Below are 21,491 nucleotides of genomic sequence, written 5' to 3'. Positions count from 1 at the left end.
GATCCCATGATCTTCATTTTCTGAATGTTGAGCTTTAAGCCAACTTTTTCACTCTCCTCTTTTACTTTCATCAAGAGGCTTTTTAGTTCCTCTTCACTTTCTGCCATAAGGGTGGTGTCATCTGCATATCTGAGGTTATTGATATTTCTCCCAGCAATCTTGACTCCAGCTTGTGTTTCTTCCAGTCCAGCATTTCTCATGATGTACTCTGCATAGAAGTTAAATAAGCAGGGTGACAATATACAGCCTTGACGTACTCCTTTTCCTGTTTGGAACCAGTCTGTTGTTCCATGTCCAGTTCTAACTGTTGCTTCCTGGCCTGCATACAGATTTCTCAAAAGGCAGGTCAGGTGGTCTGGTACTCCCATCTCTTTCAGAATTTTCCACAGTTTATTGTGATCCATAAGTATTCATATATCCCCTATATGTATATAAGTATACATATAGCCCATCCCTCTTGAGCCTCCCTCCCACCCCTCTTGGTCGTCACAGAGCACTGAGAGCTGAGCCCCCTGTGCTATGCAGCAGCTTCCCACTAGCTGTCTGTTTTACATGTGGTAGTGTATGTATATATATGTCAACATGTATATATGTATATATACATGCTACTCTCTCAGCTCATCCTCCCCTCTTTGTGGGAGGGGGTTGGGGGAGGCATTTTCAAACCTGTGAATCTGCATTCCCCAAGAGCCTTATAGTTAGAATGGCACATACCCAGACCCCAAGACACATAAGCACTGTCTATAGAAAGGATAACTGATACGTCTTAATGTGTTTTCAACTGTTGTAGGTACTGTTGTGGTAAATAACATTCATCTAAACCCATCATTGCAGGATTTTGATCAGTACCTATTTTCTCAGTCAGTGGCTACCAGAAGTATAATTTCCATATGTGTTTTAAATTTTTTCAAATATCTCCCCATACACAAATGTTTTCACCATAATATATGTTTTTAGTATTCCCTTACACATTATAAAGATGAGAATTACTGATCCTAGGCTTCAGTAGGCCAAAAATAAAGTAACTTGATCTCAGTTATTAGGTTAGCCTTGAAGCAAAGGACCGTGGTGTGATGGATGGCCATTATCAGGAACTTCACTTTAAAAATATCTCAACTTTTTCCTTTGAGGGCCAGTACCTTAATATTCTCTCATCTTATACTTTTATGCAGTGTTTGAGGTAAAAATGCCACTGTCTTGAAAAATATCACTTTAAGTTCTTTCTGCCCTAGATCTATCATTTAGGAAAGCCTTGCTTAAGCGTATACTTTGTTTCAGGGGACTACAGCACTCCCACTCCATACCTGCTGTGAAAACCAGAAGGGAAAAGTTCTGTCCCAGTAGAAGCAGAGCTCATCTCATTTGATGCTCTCAGGCCAGAAAAGTAGTGGGTTTTTTCCCACAAAAGCAGCTGTTCCTACTAATTAGACTGACAGGAAGATTTCAGCAATGACCTTAGTTTCCAGGCCATTTGGTTAAAACCATACAGATCAATAAAAGTAACATAGTTAATGTAAGAGAGTTGCCTTTGTTTTTTAAGACTGCTGTTGACAAAGTACCACAAAGGAGGCAGCTTGAAACAACAGCCCTGTTTCATCTCCCAGTTCTCCAGGCTAGAAGTCTGGAATCGAGGAGTCAGCAGGGCAGGTTCCTTCAGAGGGGCGAGTCTGTTCCCGGCGTCTCCTAGCTTTGTGTGATGACCAGTAATCCTTGGTGCTTGGTTTATAGATGTCTCCAGTCTCCACTTCTGCCTTCACATGGTACCCTTCCTTTATTTAAGAAAATTTACTCTGCCTTTTTTTAATTAATCACAAATATATTATCATATATATATGAGAAATAAAAATTCTCAATCTGTAAAATAATTAGTGTGAAATTAATTCATAAGTGTCCATCTGTATTGGTTTTCTTTACATGAGTGCTACCCAAGTTTACATGGGGTTTACTTACTTACCAAATATTTATTGAGCGTCTAAATGTAAGACATTATGGGATCTACAATAATAATGACCAAAACACAGTTTGAAAGGTAGGAGTTATTAATTAATATAATGAATTAAATTAACATTCTCAAATAGAAATATGTATAATTAGAGAATTATAATCCAAGTGCTTCTAGAGTTGAGAATATGCATTTCAATGAACATACATTTGTTAAAAATTAAAATTCTCCAAGCATATGATTTCATGTTGTTTTAGCTATAACTTTTTCTTGGGGATGGTCTCCTGTATAATGTCACAAACCTCCGTCCATAGTTCTTCAGGCATTCTGTCTATCAGATCTAAATCTGTTTCTCACTTCCACTATATAATCGTAAGGGATTTGATTTAGGTCATACCTGAATGGTCTACTGGTTTTCCCTGCTTTGTTCAATTTTAGTCTGACTTTGACAATAAGGAGTTCATGATCTGAGCCATAGTCAGCTCCTGCCCTTGTTTTGCTGACTGTATAGAGCTTCTCCATCTTATAATCTAATTTCGGTACTGACCATCTGGTGATGTCCATGTGTAGAGTCTTCTCTTGTGTTGTTGGAAGAGGGTGTTTGCTATGACCAGTGCATTCTCTTGGCAAAATTCTGTTAGCCTTTGCCCTGATTCATTCTGTACTCCAAGGCCAAATTTGCCTCTTACTCCAGGTGTTTCTTGACTTTCTACTTTTGCATTCCAGTCCCCTGTATTGAAAAGGACATCTTTTGGGGGTGTTAGTTCTAGAAGGTCTTGTAGGTCTTCACAGAACCATTCAAATTCAGCTTCTTCAGCATTACCGGTCAGGGCATAGACTTGGATTACTGTGATATTGAATGGTTTGCCTTGGAAATGAACAGAGATTATTCTGTCATTTTTGAGATTGTATCCAAGTACTGCATTTTGGACTCTTTCGTTGACTATGATGGCTACTCCCATATCTTCTAAGGGATTCTTGCCCACAGTAGTAGATATAATGGTCATCTGAGTTAAATTCACCCATTCCAGTCCATTTTAGTTCGCTGATTCCTAGAATGTTGACGTTCACTCTTGCCATCTCCTCTTTGACCACTTCCAGTTTGCCTTGATTCATGGATCTAACATTCCAGGATCCTATGCAATATTGCTCTTTACAGCATCGGACTTTGCTTTTATCACCAGTCACATCCACAACTGGGTGTTGTTTTTGCTTTGGCTTCGTCTCTTCATTCTTTCTGGAATTATTTCTCCACTGATCTCCAGTAGCATGTTGGGCACTACTGACCTGGGGAGTTCATCTTTCAGTGTCCTATTTTTTTGCCTTTTTACTTTGCCAACAGTTAGGTCCATCTAATCAAAGCTATGGTTTTTTCAGTAGTCATGTATGGATGTGAGAGTTGGACTATAAAGAAAGCTGAGTGCCAAAGAATTGATGCTTTTGAACTGTGGTGATGGAGAAGACTTGAGAGTCCCTTGGACTGCAAGGAAATCCAACCAGTCCATCCTAAAGGAAATCAGTCCTGAATATTCATTGGAGGGACTGATGCTGAAGCTGAAACTCTAATACTTTGGCCACCTGGTGCAAAGAACTGAATCATTTGAAAAGACCCTAATGCTGGGAAAGATTGAAGTTGGGAAGAGAAGGGTATGACAGAGGATGAGATGGTTGGATGGCATCACTGACTCAATGGACATGCTGCTGCTGCTGCTGCTGCTCCTGCTGCCGCCCCTGCTAAGTCACTTCAGTCATGTCCAACTCTGTGCAACCCCATAGATGGCAGCCCATCAGGCTCCTCTGTCCCTGGGATTCTCCAGGCAAGAATACTGGAGTGGGTTGCCATTTGCTTCTCCAATGCATGCATGCATGATAAGTCGTTTCAGTTGTGTCCAACTCTGTGTGACGCCATGGACAGCACCCCACCAGGCTCCACTGTCCACAGGATTCTCTAGGCAAGAATACTGGAGTGGGTTGCCATTGAGTTTGAGTAAACTCCGGGAGTTGGTGATGGACAGGGAGGCCTGGTGTGCTGTACTTCATGGGGTCACAAAGAGTCGGATACGATTGAGAGACTGAAATGAACTGAACTGATAGCTATAACTGGAATAATAATACATGTTGAACATAAATGTAAACACCCTTACCCTTACATAAGGCTTCACATTTTACTGGACACTTTGATATATATTACCATAGCCAAAATTTCCAAGTCTCTCTTCTCCAAAGTTAGATTACAACGTTATGTTTTAAGGTATTACAACCTTGCTTGACTCTTTTTTCATTATAAGTTTGACTCTTTAATATCACCATGTAATTATGTTTACATGAAGAATTGGAAAGAAGGCATAGTCTCCATATGTTCATTTCGGCCTGTGTGGCTAAATGGCTTATAACAGTCAGTGCGTGAAAATGGCCTAGATTGAATAAATTAGCAAAATCACAAAAGGAAACCACTGTAGGAAATAGTTTTACACATGTAATTGCTGAAATCCTCTAGCGAATGTGTCCGTCTGTACTAACTAAATAAATTTGTTTATAGACATGTTCTGTATTAGCTTCCACTCTTTCACAGCCCTTTGCCAAGCAAAATCCCACTAGAAGTAGGATGTTCACACCCGAGTAGGAGTTTCTTGGGTAAATATTTTTACTATATGGAGACCAAAACCACTTCTACAAATTTCAGACTTTGATTGAAATACTATATTTCTTTAGCTTTTTTCCCCTCCCATCTTTTCTCCTGGCAGCTATTCATGCATTAGCTTACCTCCCCTCACCTCCCACGGCTATGGGGAACGAGAAGAGGCCAGCCGCACACACTGGAGGCCAGTGGACCCTGGGAGTGGTGGGACCTGCCCATTCGGTCGTTGATACCACCACATGGACTAGACGGACAGACAGAAACTCATGTGCAAAAGAGCCTTCCCTTCCTTCTCCTAAATCCTGGTTGAAATGATTCATTGAATTAATTTCAATGTATATATCCCAAGGCTCTACTTTATAGAATGCCTGCTTGCATTCCATTGGAGTGCTCGATGAATAGAATACATAAAGGTAGAATTCATTCAGCCTTTCCTAAAGAAATCATGGTTAAGAGTTCTTGAAATAATGACAGCCACAGTCTTTTGGAAGGATGTCTCTGATCTCAACTTTCGCCAACAAGAATCTCTGTCTTCATTCCCTGGTCCAGGATTGGTGCTAAATTTTTCATAGGCCTTCTGAAGGCCTGTTTTTTAATTTGTCTGGTGACTAATAAAACAAAATGTTCTATGACAAAGTATTTTTTATGGTAATAACTGTTTAAAGTGAAATTAAGAACATTTTTTTAATGTGCTAAACCTACACCTTCTCAGTATTTTTAACAATATGACCAGTAAACAGCAGAGTCGAACAATGGTAGAATAGGACTGGTCTGGGCCAGCGCAGTATTCTAGTTACTATGACCCAAATAGCCTGCCCTTTATGGCACTCAGTTATGTCTGACTCTTTGTGGCTCTATGGATTATAGCCTGCCAGGCTACCCTGTCCTTCGAATTTTCCAGGCAGGAACATGGGGGTGGGTTGCCATTTCCTCCTCCAGGGGATCTTCCTGAGCCAGGAATCGAACCTGAATCTCTTATGCCTCCTGCATTGGCAGGCAGGTTCTTTACCACTGGTGCCCCCTGGGAATCCCCAAAAAGCTTACCTTTTAAGGTTTATTAGAATAATGCCTAATAACACAAGCACTGTCGCTGCTATAGAGATTATGTATCTGATTTGGAATGATTCCATCCTCAGGGATTTAATCATTTAATATGCTAGCTCTCTTCAAATTAATCTTTCACACTAGAGAACACACTTTGGTTATTTATGATACTTGAAGGTGATTTTTTTTTTTTGATGGCTGAGGTAGATTGTAAATGTCTGTGGCAAATTCCATTAACACAGCTCCATTATAGAAATATGGCAATTAATATGACAAAAGTATATTCATAGTGCTTTCCACACTCAATTAGGGAAGGAGACACAAAGGCATGGAGAAGGCATGCCTGTCACTGAGAAGTCAGTACACAGCAGTTAAAGTTTTTTTATATTTTTTGATGTATAGTTGATTTACAGTGTTTTCAAGTGTACAACAAAGTGATTCAGTTATATTCTTTTTCAGATTCTTTTCCACTATAGGTTAAGATATTTGAATATATTTCCCTGTGCTGTACAGTAAATCCTTATGTTTATCTTATATATAGCGCTATGTCCATTACTCTCAAATTCCTAGTGGAACCCTCCCTACTTTCTCCTTTAGTAACCATAAGTTTGTTTCCTATGCCTGTGAGTCCACTTCTGCTTTGTAAATAAGTTCATTTGTATCATTTCTTTAGATTCTACATATAGGTGATACATGATATTTGTCTTTGGCTTATTTCAGAGAGTATGATAATCTCTAGATTCATCCATATTGCTACAAATGGCATCATTTCATTCTTTTTATGACCGAGTAGTAGTCTATTGTGTGTATGTATACACACACACACACACACACACACACGTCTTTTTTATCTGTTCATCTGTTGCTGGACGTTTAGCTTGCTTCCCTGTCTTGTTTGCTATGAATAGTGCTGCTGTGAACACTGAGGTGCATGGATCTTTTCCAGTTAGTTTTTATCTTTTCCGGATGTATGCCCTGGAGTAGGATTGCTAGATCACATGGTAACTCTGTTTTTAGTTTTTAAGGAACCTCCACGCTGTTCTCCACAGTGACTGCACCAATTTACTTACTCCTTCTCCACTGTTCTTTCTTTCTTTATACCCAAGTTTCTGAACTGTATCTGGAAACTTCCTCATAACATTTTCCTATAAGCACGGAACTACTAGAAAATAATCCCCTCAGTTTTTGTTTGTATGAGAAGATCTTTATTTCTCCTTTATTTATCTTTATTTATACTTCTTGGTGTTCCCTAAGCTCCCTGGGTCTATGGTCTGATGTCAACATTAATCTGGGAAAATCCTAGGTCATCATTTTAAAAAATATTTCTTCTGTTCTTTTCTTTTTTTCTTCTTCTTCTAATATTCGGGCTATGCATATGTTATACCATTTGTAGCTGTCTTATAGTTTTTGGATATTTTATTCTGTGTTTTCTGGGTTTTTTCACTCTTTGCTTTTTCAGTTTTGGAGGTTTCTCATGCAGTATCCTCAAATTCAGAGCTTATTTCCTCAGTCTTATTCAGTCTGCTAATAAGCCCATCAGAGGCATTCATCATTTCCGTTACAATGGAGTTTTTATATCTAGCATTTCTTTTTTACTTTTTCTTAAAATTTCCGTTACAATGGAGTTTTTATATCTAGCATTTCTTTTTTACTTTTTCTTAAAATTTCCGTCACTTTGCTTGCATTGCTCTTCTGTTCTTACATGGTGTCTACCTTGTCCGTTAGAGCCTTCAGCATCCTAATCATTGTTGCTGTTGTTGTTCAGTTGCTAAGAGTCATGTCCAACTCTTTGCAACCCCATGGACTGTAGCACACTAGGCTTCCCTGTCCTTCACTGTCTCCTGAAGTTTGCTCAGATTTATGCCCACTGAATCAGTGATGCCATCCAACCGTCTCAATCATAGTTGTTAAAAGTTCCCAGTCTGTTAATTCCAACATGCCAGTCATAAATGGGTCTGGTTCTGATGCTTGCTGGGTTCTTCAAACTGTTTTTTTACCTTTTATTATACCTTGTAATTTTGTCTTAGTAGACAGACATGATGTACTGGGTTAAAGGAACTGCTGGAAAAATAGGCCTTTATTATTGTGATGGTAAAATGTGGATGGAGGGGAGACATGCTATGCAGCTGTGAGTAGGTCTTAGTCTTACAGAGCCTGTGCCTCTGAACTGTGAGCTTCACGGGTGCTTTTTAGTGCCCCATGCACCCACCAGACTATTAGAATGACCACGGTGGACAGTTGGGTATTTCCCTTTGCCCAGGTCAGTTACGCTCTTATAAACCTTAGGCAGGTTAAGCTCTGATTAAATTATTTCTCTTGTGCTTAGACCTTATTAAGAAGAACGTAATGCTTTGGTGTATTTCAAAATGTTTTTAACCCTCTCTCCACTGGAAGCATGAAGAGGTTTTTCTGTGATAGTCACTGTGAGAACCTAGTTGACCTCCAGGAGCTAAAACTCACAAAAGTGTGGTTCCCTTCTCCATCCCCCACCCCACCCGTGTCTGAGTCCCCCTGGAGTTTTAGCGCCCAGGTTTGTCCACACTGAGCTTTAGCAGTTTGTCAGTTACAGTTCAGTTTCCCCTACCCCAGCACTGGTTCCCACAGAGGTTTTTGCTTATAGATCTCTGTTCCATTAAGTTGTGACTCTTTGTCTTTCTCTCTGTTTTAAGGGCAGTGGTTTGCCCTGTGACTTCACTTGTCCTTTGGATCTAAGAGTTCTTGATTTTTCACTTTGTTCAACTTTCACTTGAGTAAACAAGGACAGAGGGCAACTTCCAGACTTCTATGCCGGATCAGAGACCAGAAGTCCTCCAATTCTTCCAGTTAAAGAGATTATATCAGGCTCTAAAGCGGTGATTCAAAAGAATCGGTTGAATGTTTATATAACATGAGCATTTCTTACCTGAATTTTGATAAACCCTTCAGTGGTAGGTGGTGTGGGTTAGTGTCTTAGGCTTAATATTTATTGTGACAAGCATAGCCTATAGACTGGCATTTGAAAATAAGTCAGACTCTCTCTCCTCTGGGTCTTAACCTAGAACATTTTTCTGTCCGGCCCTTTCACCACTCATCCCCATCCCCAGTTTGGCCTCAGCTGAATGTCTTTTCCTTCAAGAAGGATTGTTGATCACCACCCACCTCTACCGTCCTCTTATATGGTCCCATCACACTCTACTCTCATTTCGTGATTCCCATTACCTTTTTCATTTGTCATTCACTATGTCTCCCCCATTAGACTGTTCAGCATGAAGGGCAGGAACCACTTCTAAGATCACTGCCGTATCCACTGCATCTTGCAACCTATGTTATTAAATGAATGAATGACAATAGGTTCATACAAAAATATACCTTCTCAGGTGGCTACCACAGTGATTTTCATTATTAGTGACTGTGTCCTGATAGTTCTATGTTGTGATTTTATTATTCATTTTCTTCTAAAAATTCTTGAGAACTTTAATTATAATTTGTTTACTGTTCTAAATTGGTGCCTTGACCATTGGTAAACAGCTGTTGCTATTCATGTACTTATTCCTCATGTTGTATTTTTTGACATAGCAAAGGCCACTGAGGCAGTGTTCTTTTAATTTTTATTATGTCATTGTTGACAATTTTGAAAATGGAAAATACAATTGAGTAACATTGCCACCTAACCAAGACTGTTAAAACATTATTTTATACTACTGTAAGCTTTTCAGTAACAGAATGTTGGAACTTAAAATGTTTAGATGCAACAAAACAATTCAATAGTGTTGTTTTAGATGACTTGGATTCTTTCTTTCTGGCACACAAGGCAGTTGGCTCCGTTGATGCAAAAGTTTTTACTCCTGGCAGATAACAGTAATGAGAAGCCCAGAAATGCTCCCAGTGGGAACTAAGAACTAACATCAGAGTAACTCTCTGCAGCGTTGCTTATGACTGAATTATCAAGGTCACTAATTTATTTTTCCTACTAATTGCTGCTGACGATTATCTGGTGAAATGATAAGCATTTAGTCTAAGCCTGATTTTTTTGGAGCTGACAATATCTCAGCCCCTGCTGTCATGGTGAATACATGTTAGCATTTCTCATTGTCCAGAGGAAACTAAGCTATTTGCAAATCAAATGCATTAGATGATTATCTATTGAGCACCTACTTATATGTTGTACATTGGATGGTACCCTGGACATACAGAGACAATAAAATAGCAACTTCCTGCCTCCTGGAGAGCTTTGAATCAAACAAGAAAAACAAGAATTAACTGTTGTTATACTGAGCACCTCTCTCCCCCACCCTGCCTGCCCACGCTGCCTGCCGTGGGGATTTTGATGACTAACTTCTGCCAATTTGGTACTGTTTATACATAACATGTGTCTGCAGCTTGGAATAGTTTGGAAATTTGTGTTTTAATTGTTTATAATTTAGGTGGAAGAAAAAAAACCTTAATATTATTGCGATTAAATTATTACTACCATAAATGTATTTAAGTGCATACAATATCATGGAAAGACTAGTTTAAGCATAGAAATGGTACACTTCTATTTAGACTCATAAAATTGCTAAAAATAACATTCACAAAAAACTTTTCTCTAAAATACAGTGCTGTTTGCATCAACCATGTAATTACTTTGCTCAGTGACAGCAAAGAAATTAACACATCTCATATAATTTGATGGAGATGACTTGGGCAATTAGAAATGGTAATTTTTAATAATTAATTTTAATTGAGAGATGTTTATATCCAGAATGCTGGAATAACATTTGAGAAGAATTTGATACAGACTTAGAGAAAAACATGCATAAAATGACACGTTCCATAAGATTTATAGGCTCACAGTTACTTGGAATAGAATGGGAGTTAATGCTATATCTTTTTCCCATTCTGCCAGCCAGAGAAGACCTCTTATTTAGAGGGCAGGGCTCCCTCCACTGTCTTAAATCAAGGCTCTGCTGTCTGACAAACTGCCCTCCATGATTTTCACAGGATATTTATAACATGGGGAAGTACTCAAAAAAGGAACATGTTTAATGAAGAGCTTTGCATATTACAGTGCTATACATCATATGGTTCAATTTAGATTCTCTGAAATTTATCAGAGTTAGAATGAAATTATCAAAAGGGGGAAAGTCACATGGCATTGGTACAAACAAGATGTGCCTATTTGTATTTATGTTTGCTAATGAAATTCAGCCATGATCCCCACTTTGATTTTAAGAGTCTCAGACCACCATTCAGTTTTATTCACTGTAATTAAATCTCTTGCCCACACGCAGACACAAGGGCAGCAAGAAAAGGGGGCATATTTTATCTTTTAAAGAGCTATTACATAGCTTTGATATGAAGCTCCAGGGGTTCAAAGATTTATAGTATTAAAGCGAAACAAGATGCCTCTCAGGGCATGGTCACCTCCTTCAGCAAATGGAGGAGCTGGGAGGGGGCTTGGACTCTGAATCCAGTGACCCCACAGAGGGCAGGGCTGAATTGGGGCTGATGGGGGCCGTGGAATTTGAAACAAACTGATGTAGACTCCGGTGTTGCTGCCAGAAGAGATAGAAAAAGGGAGATAAAAACACAGTTTGTCTTGACAGTAACTTGGGAGTGAAGTGGGCTAATTAATGTAGCTGTCTTGTGAAACAGCATTTTTAGACATGAAATTAACATTTTTATACATGAAATTCAGAGACATACATACCCTCATCCCCCACTCAACTGAATAGTCCAATAAATGGAACACTTAGGTTAACTTCATTAGTAAAAGACTAGGGAAAGCCTGTGGGCTTCCCCGGTGGTTGAGTAATAAAGAATCCACCTGTAATGCAGGAGCCTCAGGAGACACAGGTTCGATCCCTGGGTGGGGAAGATCCCCTGGAGGAGGAAATGGCAACCCACTCCCGTATCCTTGCCTGGAGAATCCCATGGATAGAGAAGCCCAATCACAGAGAGTCGGACACGACTGAAGCAACTTAGCAGGCATGCGGGGAAAGCCTGTTGCTTTCAGTTCACCCCACTGCCTCCCCCACCACATCCTCCAGCAAAGCCAAGCCAGTAGTCATAGAACCTCTGCCCTCGGTACCCTCTGCATCCCCATGGAGCAGAAGAGAGCTCTCGAGAAACCACCAGGCCCTCGGTAACCAGGGTGGCTCCTGTGGCCCGCAAATCATCCAAAATGCAGAGTCTACCCTACATTTAGTTAATTGGGAGTTAACAGTAGTTTGGGAAAGGGTGAATGTAGGCTCCAAATCTTTTTATTGTCCTTTCTCTCCTGGATTTAGCCCAAATGGGCCAACTCCAAACCGACCCAGGCAGGCCACATTGTATGCTTGACCCTAAATCAGACACTGAGCACAGACTTATTAGAAAGACTTGAGCGCAAATAAATGGTGCGTCATTCCCGTGAAGCTTCTAAAGGTGTGTGCTTTGGCCACAGAACTTTTCAGCCAGGTTGATCTTAATTATTTTGAGAGTTCGTCTCTTTATCAAAACTAGTATTGGGGGCACTCGGGGATATTAAGTGATTTTCCAAGGGAGAGCTAATCAGATAGCCGAAGAGGCAGGCATAGAACTAAAAGCTCATCATGGCGTGTATTGTTCTAACTACTCAGCTGTCCTGTTTTGGACAATGAAGTCCTTCCCTCCCTCCAGCCCCTTCACTTTTGTTCTGCTCCCAAGGATTCTTTATCTGGAAGAACAATTTTTCCCCTGACATCTGTTTTCCCCGTTAAGGTCAGAAAAGCTGAACATACAGCTTTGGGCAGAATGAGAACCATCCTAGGTTGTCTGCCCCATGACCACAGATCTGTGCGTCTCTCTCTGGGCAGTAGTTTTTTCATCTGTTAGATTAGGAACTGGACTAGAGGAGTTCTCAAAGACACTTTGCAATTCCAAAGTTTTATTGTTCCTTGATTTTAGATGTAAGCAAAAGATTTGTTCAACATGGTTTAGTAGGCTTAGTTTCCAAATCCCTCTGCCATTATGGAATTAAACGTGGTGTGGCGGGCTGCAGGGCTGCGCTCCCTCACAGCAGCATCCCGGCTCCTGGGAAGGAGAAGAACAATGACCGGTCTGCACATGGCCCACAGTCAGAAGTGAGAGGGCCGTAGGTAGCCTGTCTGCTATCTTCATAAAAGGCACGTCTGAAAACCTGAATTTTAAAAACATTTTATTTTGTATTGCGGTATAATTGATTAACAAACAAGGTTGTGATAGTTTCAGGTGAACAGTGAAGGGACTCAGCCATATGTATACTTGATCCATTCTCCTCCAAACTCCCCTCCCATCCAGGCTGCAGCAGAGTTCCCTGTGCTATACAGTAGGTCCGTGTTGGTTATCCATTTTAAATGTAGCAGTTGAAAACCTTAGTTTCTATTTCTTCTGTATTAAATGCTAAGATTAGGATTCCCATTATGAAATACTGTCTAATGTGTAATTGTGACAGACTGAAAGAGTTCTGTATTTGTTGACAGAAGCATTTTGGAGTCCTGTTCATGGTGTGCTCACCTACTCCACTGTCGTTCTCAGCCCTCGTTGTGCATCCAGGTCAAAGTGAAGAATTTTTTTTCAAAATGTATTTATTTACTTGGTTGCCTCAGGTCTTAGTTGCGGCATGTGGGATCTTTTGTTGTGGTATACAGGCTCCGTAGTTGGGGCCTGTGGCCTTGGTTGCACCAGGGCGTGTGGGATCTTTGTTCCTCCACCAGGGATTGAACCCACGTTCCCCTGCATCGCTAGGTGGATTCTTAACCACTGGACCACCAGGAAAGTCCCTGGATTGCTTTTGAAACATTCCAAACCCGAACTCCACTCAGACCAATAGACTTTAAAGAAGTGAAGCCAGAGTATCTGTTATTTTTGTAAAGCTCCCCCAAGTTATTTGGATGCACAGTGTTTTATTTTCATTATTATTATTATATATTAACCTTTAAATTAGTCTGGAAAATAAGCACTAGTTGAGAGTGCCTCCAAACTGAAGACAATTTAGATTCAGGTCCCATCTCTGGACTCCAAGGATTGTGCCAAGCTAATCTAGTTTAAATCTTTGAAGTACAGTTTTAATTTAAGTGACCTTTAGCAAGACTTGAGTTTGTTAGGACTAGGAGAATAGATATGTCTACAGTAATCTAGATGGAATAAATTAAGCTAGATTTGGAGGGGAGGAGTTGTTCTCTTTTGTTTAGTATAAGATAATGGTATAATGAAAAGAATACAGGTCTTGGATTTTGAATCCTAGACATATCACTTTAAAAAGGAGAATAATAAGACCTTTCTTTTTAATAGTTGTGGTAATGCTAAATTAGACATGGACATGGAAGTATTGAATACTTCATAAGCAAATTTTTTAAAGTACAGTATTTTTTTTAATATTTGCTCCCCGCACTTTAAGAAATATACAAATCTCATGCCTTTTACCTGAAATTAAATATTGTGATTAAAAGTAGACGAGCAAGCAAAAAGCCTGCCTTATTTTTTCCCCCCACTCTTGAGAATGACCCCTCAATGCATTTCACTTGTGGAAGCTCTAGTGGCTGCAGGACTGTGCCACTCATCTTCGAGTCCTCTGTACCACCAAGCACATAGTGGCTTGCACAGAGTTGGAACTCAGTAAAGAGTTGCTGAAATCAGATTCTGCAAACTTATAAGAATTCAGATACTAGAACAAAAATCTTCTGTCTTAGACCTTTGAGAAATGAAGTATTTAAAAGTGAGTTTGAGGCCTGCTATAATGAGATTTTTTTCCCCATTTTTTTCCAGCTTTATTGAGGGATAATTGAAACATATAAGGTTATATAACATATAAGGCTAGCTTTATTTAAAATCTTCCTTTTGTCTTAATGTAGGCATTTATCACTATAAACTTGCCTCTTAGAAATTCTGCTGCTGCAGCCCATAAGTTGTGGTATGCTGTAGGGTTTTTTTGTTGTTGTTTTTCTTGAAATTTTTGTATTTCCCTTTTGACTTTTTTGTTGACCCATTGTTTATCCATGCAGATGGGTTTTTTAAATTTCTACATATTTGTGAATTTTCGAGCTTTCCTCCTATCATTGATTTCTAGTTTCATTGTGTTCGCGAAATATGCTTGATAGGATTTCAGTGTTCTTAAGTTTGTTAAACCTTGTTTTGTGACTAACATGAGAGCTGACTATATTGTTTCACTTAAATGATATCCCCTAATTTACATAGACTTTTATCACCCTTTTTTCATTCTTATTTCTTTTCTCCTCTTAATGGATATCAAAAAATGTCTCTTCAAGTTGGCACAGTCTTTCTTCTGTTTGATTGAGTCTGTTTTTGAAGCTCTCTCTTGCATTTTTCACCCTTCAGCTCCAGAATTTTCGTTTCACTCTTCTTTATGATTTCTGTCTCATTACTGAACTTCTCATTTTGCTCATGCGTTGTTTTCTTGAGTTCACTAACTCAGACAACTCAGTCTGTCAGCTTTCTGACAGACAAATCTTACTGTGCTTTCCTAAGATGCTCTTTTGAGTTCTTTTTCAAGTAACTCACAGATGCCTGTTTCTTTGGCCTTAGTCACAGGAAAAGTACTGAGCTCCTTTGGTGGTGTTATGGTTCCTTGCTTTTTCCTGTTTCTAGTAGCTTTGCATTGACGTTTGCGCATTTGAGGGAGCAGTCATCTCTTTCCACCTTTTCAGACTGACTCTGGAAGAGAAGGATTTTCACCTGAAAGTGTCTGTGAGATCTCTGGCTGGATGGAATTCAGCAGCTCTGATGCTGGGGAAAGCACAGTGGTATAGTCTCCAGGCAGCTCCATCAGCAGCTGAGGTCAACTTTGGCAAAGACTGCAGGGCTCTTCAGTGGCCCAGACCGCAGAGGTCCTGCCAGTGGCAGTGGAATCTACAGCTGTTGGGGTCCTCAATGACAGAGGCTGCTGGGGGTCTTCCTTTTTTGCCTGTGGGAGGAATTTCTAGCCAAAGGGATCCTTCTTGGCACCAGATGTAGCGCACTGGCACTCAGTGGCAGTGGAGCCGGGGTTTTGGCATCAGGCACACGGGGCAGTTCCTTGGTCCTGGTGCACCAGTGCCGTTGCAGTGATGCTAGTACCAGTGCCTGAGGGTAGGCATGTGCACATCTTCCGCGGAGCCAGGGTCTGAGTCCTTGGGACTCACCACAGCGATTCGTGGCCCCAGGATGGGGAGATACAGTAGTGGCACAAACTGTGGGGAGGCAGCAATGGCACACCCTGGGGATGGTGGGTCCCAGTCCTGCCTCTGGCTCCAGGGCACAGGGTACGGAGCAGCCGCAGCTTAGCCTCAGCAATGCCAGGTCAAAGCCATGACTCAGGACCCAAAGGGTAGAACGCAGAGCTGTATCAATGTAGCCCAGTGATGGCAAGCAATGCCATGACTTAGGACCCAGGAGCGGAACAGAAAGCAGCATCTGGGCCCCGCTGATAGTAGCTGCGGAACCCTGGAGGCAGGGTACAGAGAGCAGCAGTAGCTTCACTCCCATCAACAGTGAGATGCTATGGCATCATGGTCCCAGAGAGTGAGGCACAGGGGAGCAAGTCTCACCGCAGAGACAGCTCCAGCCCCAATAAGGAAACACAGCAGTGGGGACTCCATGCAGCTCAATGACTGGGTTCTCTGTTGGTAAAGACTGTGGGGGTGCTTGGTAGCAAACACTGCAAACGTCCACAGCATTGGGAAGGGAAGTTTGCAGGGAATCTCCTGCTTTCCTTGTCTTCTGGGATGATATCCCTCCAAGGTGGGTCACTCTTTGTACTGAGCTCCTCTGGACTGGGATGGGTGAATAATGCAAATAAAATGCTTCCTACACTTTTCTGTATAGTCATACTTTTTTTGTTGTAATTCAGAGCTATTTTTTGACTGTTTGTAGTTGTTTATTGTTTTGTTGGGGAGACAAGCTTTGGGACCTCCTAGTTTGCCGTCTTGCTGATGCTTGTCCCTACAGTGAAATTCTTGTTTTATTTTACTTTAAAAAGCAGAATAAATCAGGAAGTGTAGTAGTGAGAATAAAGTGTAGGTCTGAACTGAAGGGGATAGTTTTATCTGTAATTAAAGTCTTACTAATCAGACTACTGGCACAAACAACCCATATACACACACTCATATTCAACTTGGAACTGCAGGGTATGCTTTGTAGCATATTTATCTTCTTTTTGTTTAAGATATTTATTAACCTTTTCCTTTTTAATGTTAATTTGTATTCCTTAAAATGTGCAATTATGATGAACCATATAAGCAAAAGTAAACCAGTTTGGGATTTAAATGTTTTCCCTAGTTTGTTCATTGCCCCTGCGCACACAGACTTTTTAAATTCCTATATTAAAGGTACACACTTATGAGTTAATACCCCACCAGTGTCCAGGGCAGCAGGTAGAATCTGTGTCTACTTATCCAGGTAGATTGAGCTTCCAGTAACAGGTCATAATTTGGAGCTGAATCAATAAAAAAGAGTGTCAAAAATGGGGGACTAACGTGATACCCAATTTTAGGAAAAAAGACTTAAGAACTACAATTGGTCCTTTTAAAAAATTAAAATACATATAATATATATATATATATATATATATATGTGGAAGTGTTATACCGCTCCATCGTGTCCAGCTCTTTGTGTCCCCATGGACTGTAGCCTGCCAGGCTCCTGTCCATGGAATTCTCCAGGCAAGAATACTGGAGGGGGTTGCTATTCCCTTCTGCAGGGGATCTTCCTGGATTGAACCCGGGGTCTCCTGCATTGCCAGCAGACCCCATCTGAGCCACCAGGGAGGCCACATACATACACACACACACATATATGTATATATATATTCTTTGCTGGTACTTTGAGAGATACTAAAATACCTGAACTTTTCAATACATTTACATGGAAGTAAATAATAGTTGAGAACAGAACTCTAAAATCAGAAATGAAGCTTAAGTGGTATATAGCAAGTCAGAGCTGGTTTGAGGAGAGGGAGTCTGTGTTATTAATTAATTTATACTTTTCAGTAGTTGGGGAGGTCCTGGCTTTTTCTGCTCAAGGTCTGGGTTTTACGAAGAGTGTCTGTGAATTGTTCACAATATCTAACAATAGACAGTGAGTGGGACGCAGAGTGTTTCATGAGAACGTGGCCTCTGGAAGGCCCTCACACCAAGCAATGTTTAAATTTAGTTTCAGCATTCGCAGCACAAATAGAGAGAAATTCACAGTTGACACAAAGATGAGTTGTCTCCATCCATCTTCCTTTCAAGTTGCTTACTCTGGAAGGGATGCCAAATTTGGGACATTCCCATAATTGCCCTACACAGACAGACAACATACATCCTTTATACATCAAAAGGAAAAAGCAGTGACTCAGGGTGGAGGACCCTAGGGGATTGGTTTGCTGAAATTGCTCTTCACTAATTACACATGTCTGTTTGTTCCTTCTTTATTTTAGAATTAGAATAGGAAGAACTTATTCCAGAAATCCAGGTCAGCTCTAAACTTTGGTTTTCTTATTAAACTTGAGGGCCTCTGTTATTCAGTAAGCCTGTCATCTTTTAGTTGTTTGCAAACAGCATTAATCAACTCACCTATGAAGGTGAAAAGAGACCTTTTCAACACTGGAGTAAACCATTTCATATCACCCACCCTGGAAAGATTAAACTTGGTAATTTCTCAGGTGGGCTCAGCCAAAACTTGGTCTTCTCCTGAGCCAAGATTACTTTTTCAAGCAAGGCTCACCTCAACCATTTATGTTGAAGAGGAATCCAGCTTTACTCCCAGGTCTGTTTATCTCCATGTAAACCATCCCTGGGCTTTAAATATTATGTTATGTTGAAGGTTGTCACAGTGGTTGTAAAACGTGAAATATCAAGGGTAAGAAGCAGAAAGTATTACTTTGGTGTGAGCCTCTCGATGGCGGCCGTGGTGGAAGGGGCTATTTCAGGGCCTGAGGCTCCCCTGCCTGTGGTTGTGGGAAGACACCCTATCCGTTCCTGCAAGTTATTTGTAGCTCTCCAAGGAGCTCATTTTCCACTGTTCGCCCGTGCATGGTCTTAGGAGCTCGAGTTAGAATTTTCTAGCCTTTGTTTGCACGTGTGCTTCAGTCCAAAAGTGCCCTATGACGCAGAGAGCCCGGTGGTAGGATGGAGCTCACAGAGCGAGCCCCAAAGAAGGGTTCTATGGGATCTGTTTTCTCATCCTTGATACGCTGATCCAGAGTGAACTGTGTAACAGCCCACTAATGAAATTTCAACCAGGGCTTCCAAGCCTGACAACCATAGTAAATCCTGTATAAGCAGGAGATTTGGAGGGAAGGTTTTGAAGCTAATTGAATTTTATGATTAGGAGAAAGTTATTCAGAAAACCGTTTTTGTTTCACCTCATGTTGGTAGAAGTCTTTGTCAAAAACTTGGGTTTTACCTTTCTTTTTTTTTCTGTATAATTAAAAATAATCATTTTTTAGAATTAAACTCTTCTGCACATTCCTAACACTATCTTAATCATAAAAGCTTATTCTGTATTTCCTGTAAGATGGCTGCTGAAGGTAAATTTATTGGACTGAAAGTTTATATACTCCAGAACAACCCCAGAATTATTAGCTTAAAAGAACAAAAAATTCATGATGTTATGAGGATTTGTCTTTTTTCCATTTTTCTGAAAATAAATTATAGAAAATTTTCATCTAATTGAAGGTTACAAATTCTCTGAAGGTGGCTGGTCCAAGTTTAACTAATGAAATCTATGGTGGTGAAGAGAGGAATTTTATTCCTAAATCCTGGATTTCAGTTCTGCTTCACTGTATGTCTCATTGTGAAAGGCGCTGTATGGCCCGATTCTTCCAGTTCTGAAATACAAAATATATCTCTTGAGGTGAAATGTTGCTTTCTTTATGGAGTATATTATATTATTATGCTGTGTTACTTTCTTTACTGGAATATATTACATTATTACAATTACAAAAATTATTACATTTTTCTTTTATGGGTATATTTTTATCCCATCACGAATATCTATCTATATATATATACGCATAATAAAATTATGTAAGATTCAAATTTTCTGTAATGCCTGTAATGTACAGAACTCCTTAGCACCATATTGGATAAGGGGTCCTCTATTACTATCTGTTCCCATAGCTTTTTACTGAGACTATAAATTAGGCCTGGGAAGGGTATAATGAGTCAGTAATTTATAGACTATTAAGATACTTAGTTAGAAGTGATTCTTGGGCATGTCCAATAGAGAACACATGTTTCCAAAGGACAAACAGATTCAACACAACATGTCTTTGGCCTAACCAAGCCCAATCAATTAACAAAATGGGATGTCTTATTTTACATTTCTCCCACTCCCCCGAAATAGAATCACTAACCACTTGTTAACCACACTGACTTTTTAACAGAGCAGTTGCTAATGCTTGGCCACCAGCAGTGTTCAGATGAAGCACCCTACTAGATTGTAGCCAGCCAAGCCCCAAAACAGGAAGAAAGTGCTGCCTGCTCTTTTGCCCCCTTTCCTGCTTTGACTTGATGTGATAATTCACTGCAGATTTCTTCTTCTTTGACAGAGTGCCTACCGCAGGAATGGGATGGCTTTTCTGGCCTGCTGATGTGACTGCGACTGTGGCAACAGGAAAGGCAATGTTATATTAAGGTGATTTCTGTTCCCCTCCTTGGGCAAAATAAAATACAAGTTTACCCTCTCCACAGCCTTGGGAGTGGGTTGGTTTGTTGTGACTATCAACTGACTGACTCCAGCCCTTCTCCAACCCCCTCAACGCTTAGTCTTGTTTACTGGATGGGCCATTTAGCCAATTAATGGCAGGATGTTCAGGGTGGTGTGTAGGTGGACAAGAATGCAATTTTGCAATTTGAATTTGGAATAGAGCTGCTCTCAGTTCACATAACTTAAAAGCAGGGTCTTTTTTTTTTTTTTTTTCTCAGTGTTTAGTCTGTGTTTTATTTGATGCATTTTGTAATCCAGGTTTGGGACAAAGGAAACACAATTAAAAGGACAGTCACATTTCCCTTTGCACTGTCCCACCAACTCTACTTTCTGACATTTGGTGACTAGATCTTCATGTATTTTACAGATACTTGTCCACCCTGTGAACTCAGACTAATCAAAGACCCGATAAGCCCGATGAACTCTCTGTTCCTGTCTTTTCTTCCCTTCACCCCATGTATTGTACATCTGTCCTTCTTACGGCGTCTGCCCAGCTTTCCAAGTATCTGCCTGTGGTGTGTTTCTTCCCTCATAGAACTCTTCCCGTCTTCATTTCTCTCCTTTCCCTGTCCCTTGGATCCCCAGGCCCACCCCTCACACACACCATACCCATTTAGAAGCCAAGCAGTTAGAATCAGTGGAAGGGCAGCTGAGTGATCGGTTTTCTCACTCTTTTATTCTTCCTAGACTGAGTGTGGGCTGGGCACTTCCCTGCTCTAGCAGCTGAGTCATCCTTCTGACATCTATACTTTCTCCAACAAATGAGGAACTGTCACTCTTGGAAACAAACTCGAATATCGAAGTAATATACAGATCTTGATTCAACTTGAATTGCAAAAAAAAGGAAGTTATCTCTTTCATACTTGATGAGTTTTGCATAATTTTACTTTTATTGTAGTTTCTACACGCACTGAGACAACCTTTGTCAAGAATTAATAAAAATAGAAATGAGAAGCGTGAAGGATTTTCCTGCTATGACCAGATCACAGTGAGACCCAGCTAATGGGATTGTGCCACAATAGCTTCCTTGGTGGCTCAGATGGTAAAGCATCTGCCTGCAATGCAGGAGAGCCAGGTTCAATTCCTGGGTCGGGAAGATCCCCTGGAGAAGGAAATGGCAATCCGCTGCAACACTCCTGCCTGGAAAATCCCACGGATGGAGGAGCCTGATAGGCTACAGTCCGTAGGGTCGCAAAGAATCGGACACGACTGAGCGAC

At 40.5% G+C, this 21,491-nt stretch overlaps 1 protein-coding gene across 2 annotated transcripts in view; it reads left to right on the top strand.

Moving 5' to 3' along the window:
• The window catches only part of SUPT3H (SPT3 homolog, SAGA and STAGA complex component), a 138,146-nt gene extending 117,141 nt beyond the window's left edge, over positions 1-21,005 (top strand). For both annotated transcript variants that reach the window (XM_068960827.1, XM_068960825.1), the window contains 2 exons: positions 20,116-20,201; positions 20,961-21,005. In XM_068960827.1, coding sequence (XP_068816928.1) covers positions 20,116-20,157 — 42 coding nt within the window. In that variant the 3' untranslated portion in view covers positions 20,158-20,201; positions 20,961-21,005. The remainder of the gene's footprint in view (positions 1-20,115; positions 20,202-20,960) is intronic.
• The last annotated feature ends 486 nt before the right edge of the window (positions 21,006-21,491 follow it).

This window comes from Capricornis sumatraensis, chromosome 22 (assembly GCF_032405125.1).
Source record: "Capricornis sumatraensis isolate serow.1 chromosome 22, serow.2, whole genome shotgun sequence".
In the NCBI taxonomy this organism is placed as follows: Eukaryota; Metazoa; Chordata; class Mammalia; order Artiodactyla; family Bovidae; genus Capricornis; species Capricornis sumatraensis.
Note: the sequence above shows the minus strand (reverse complement) of the source record. Positions and strands in the feature narration are given on the sequence as shown.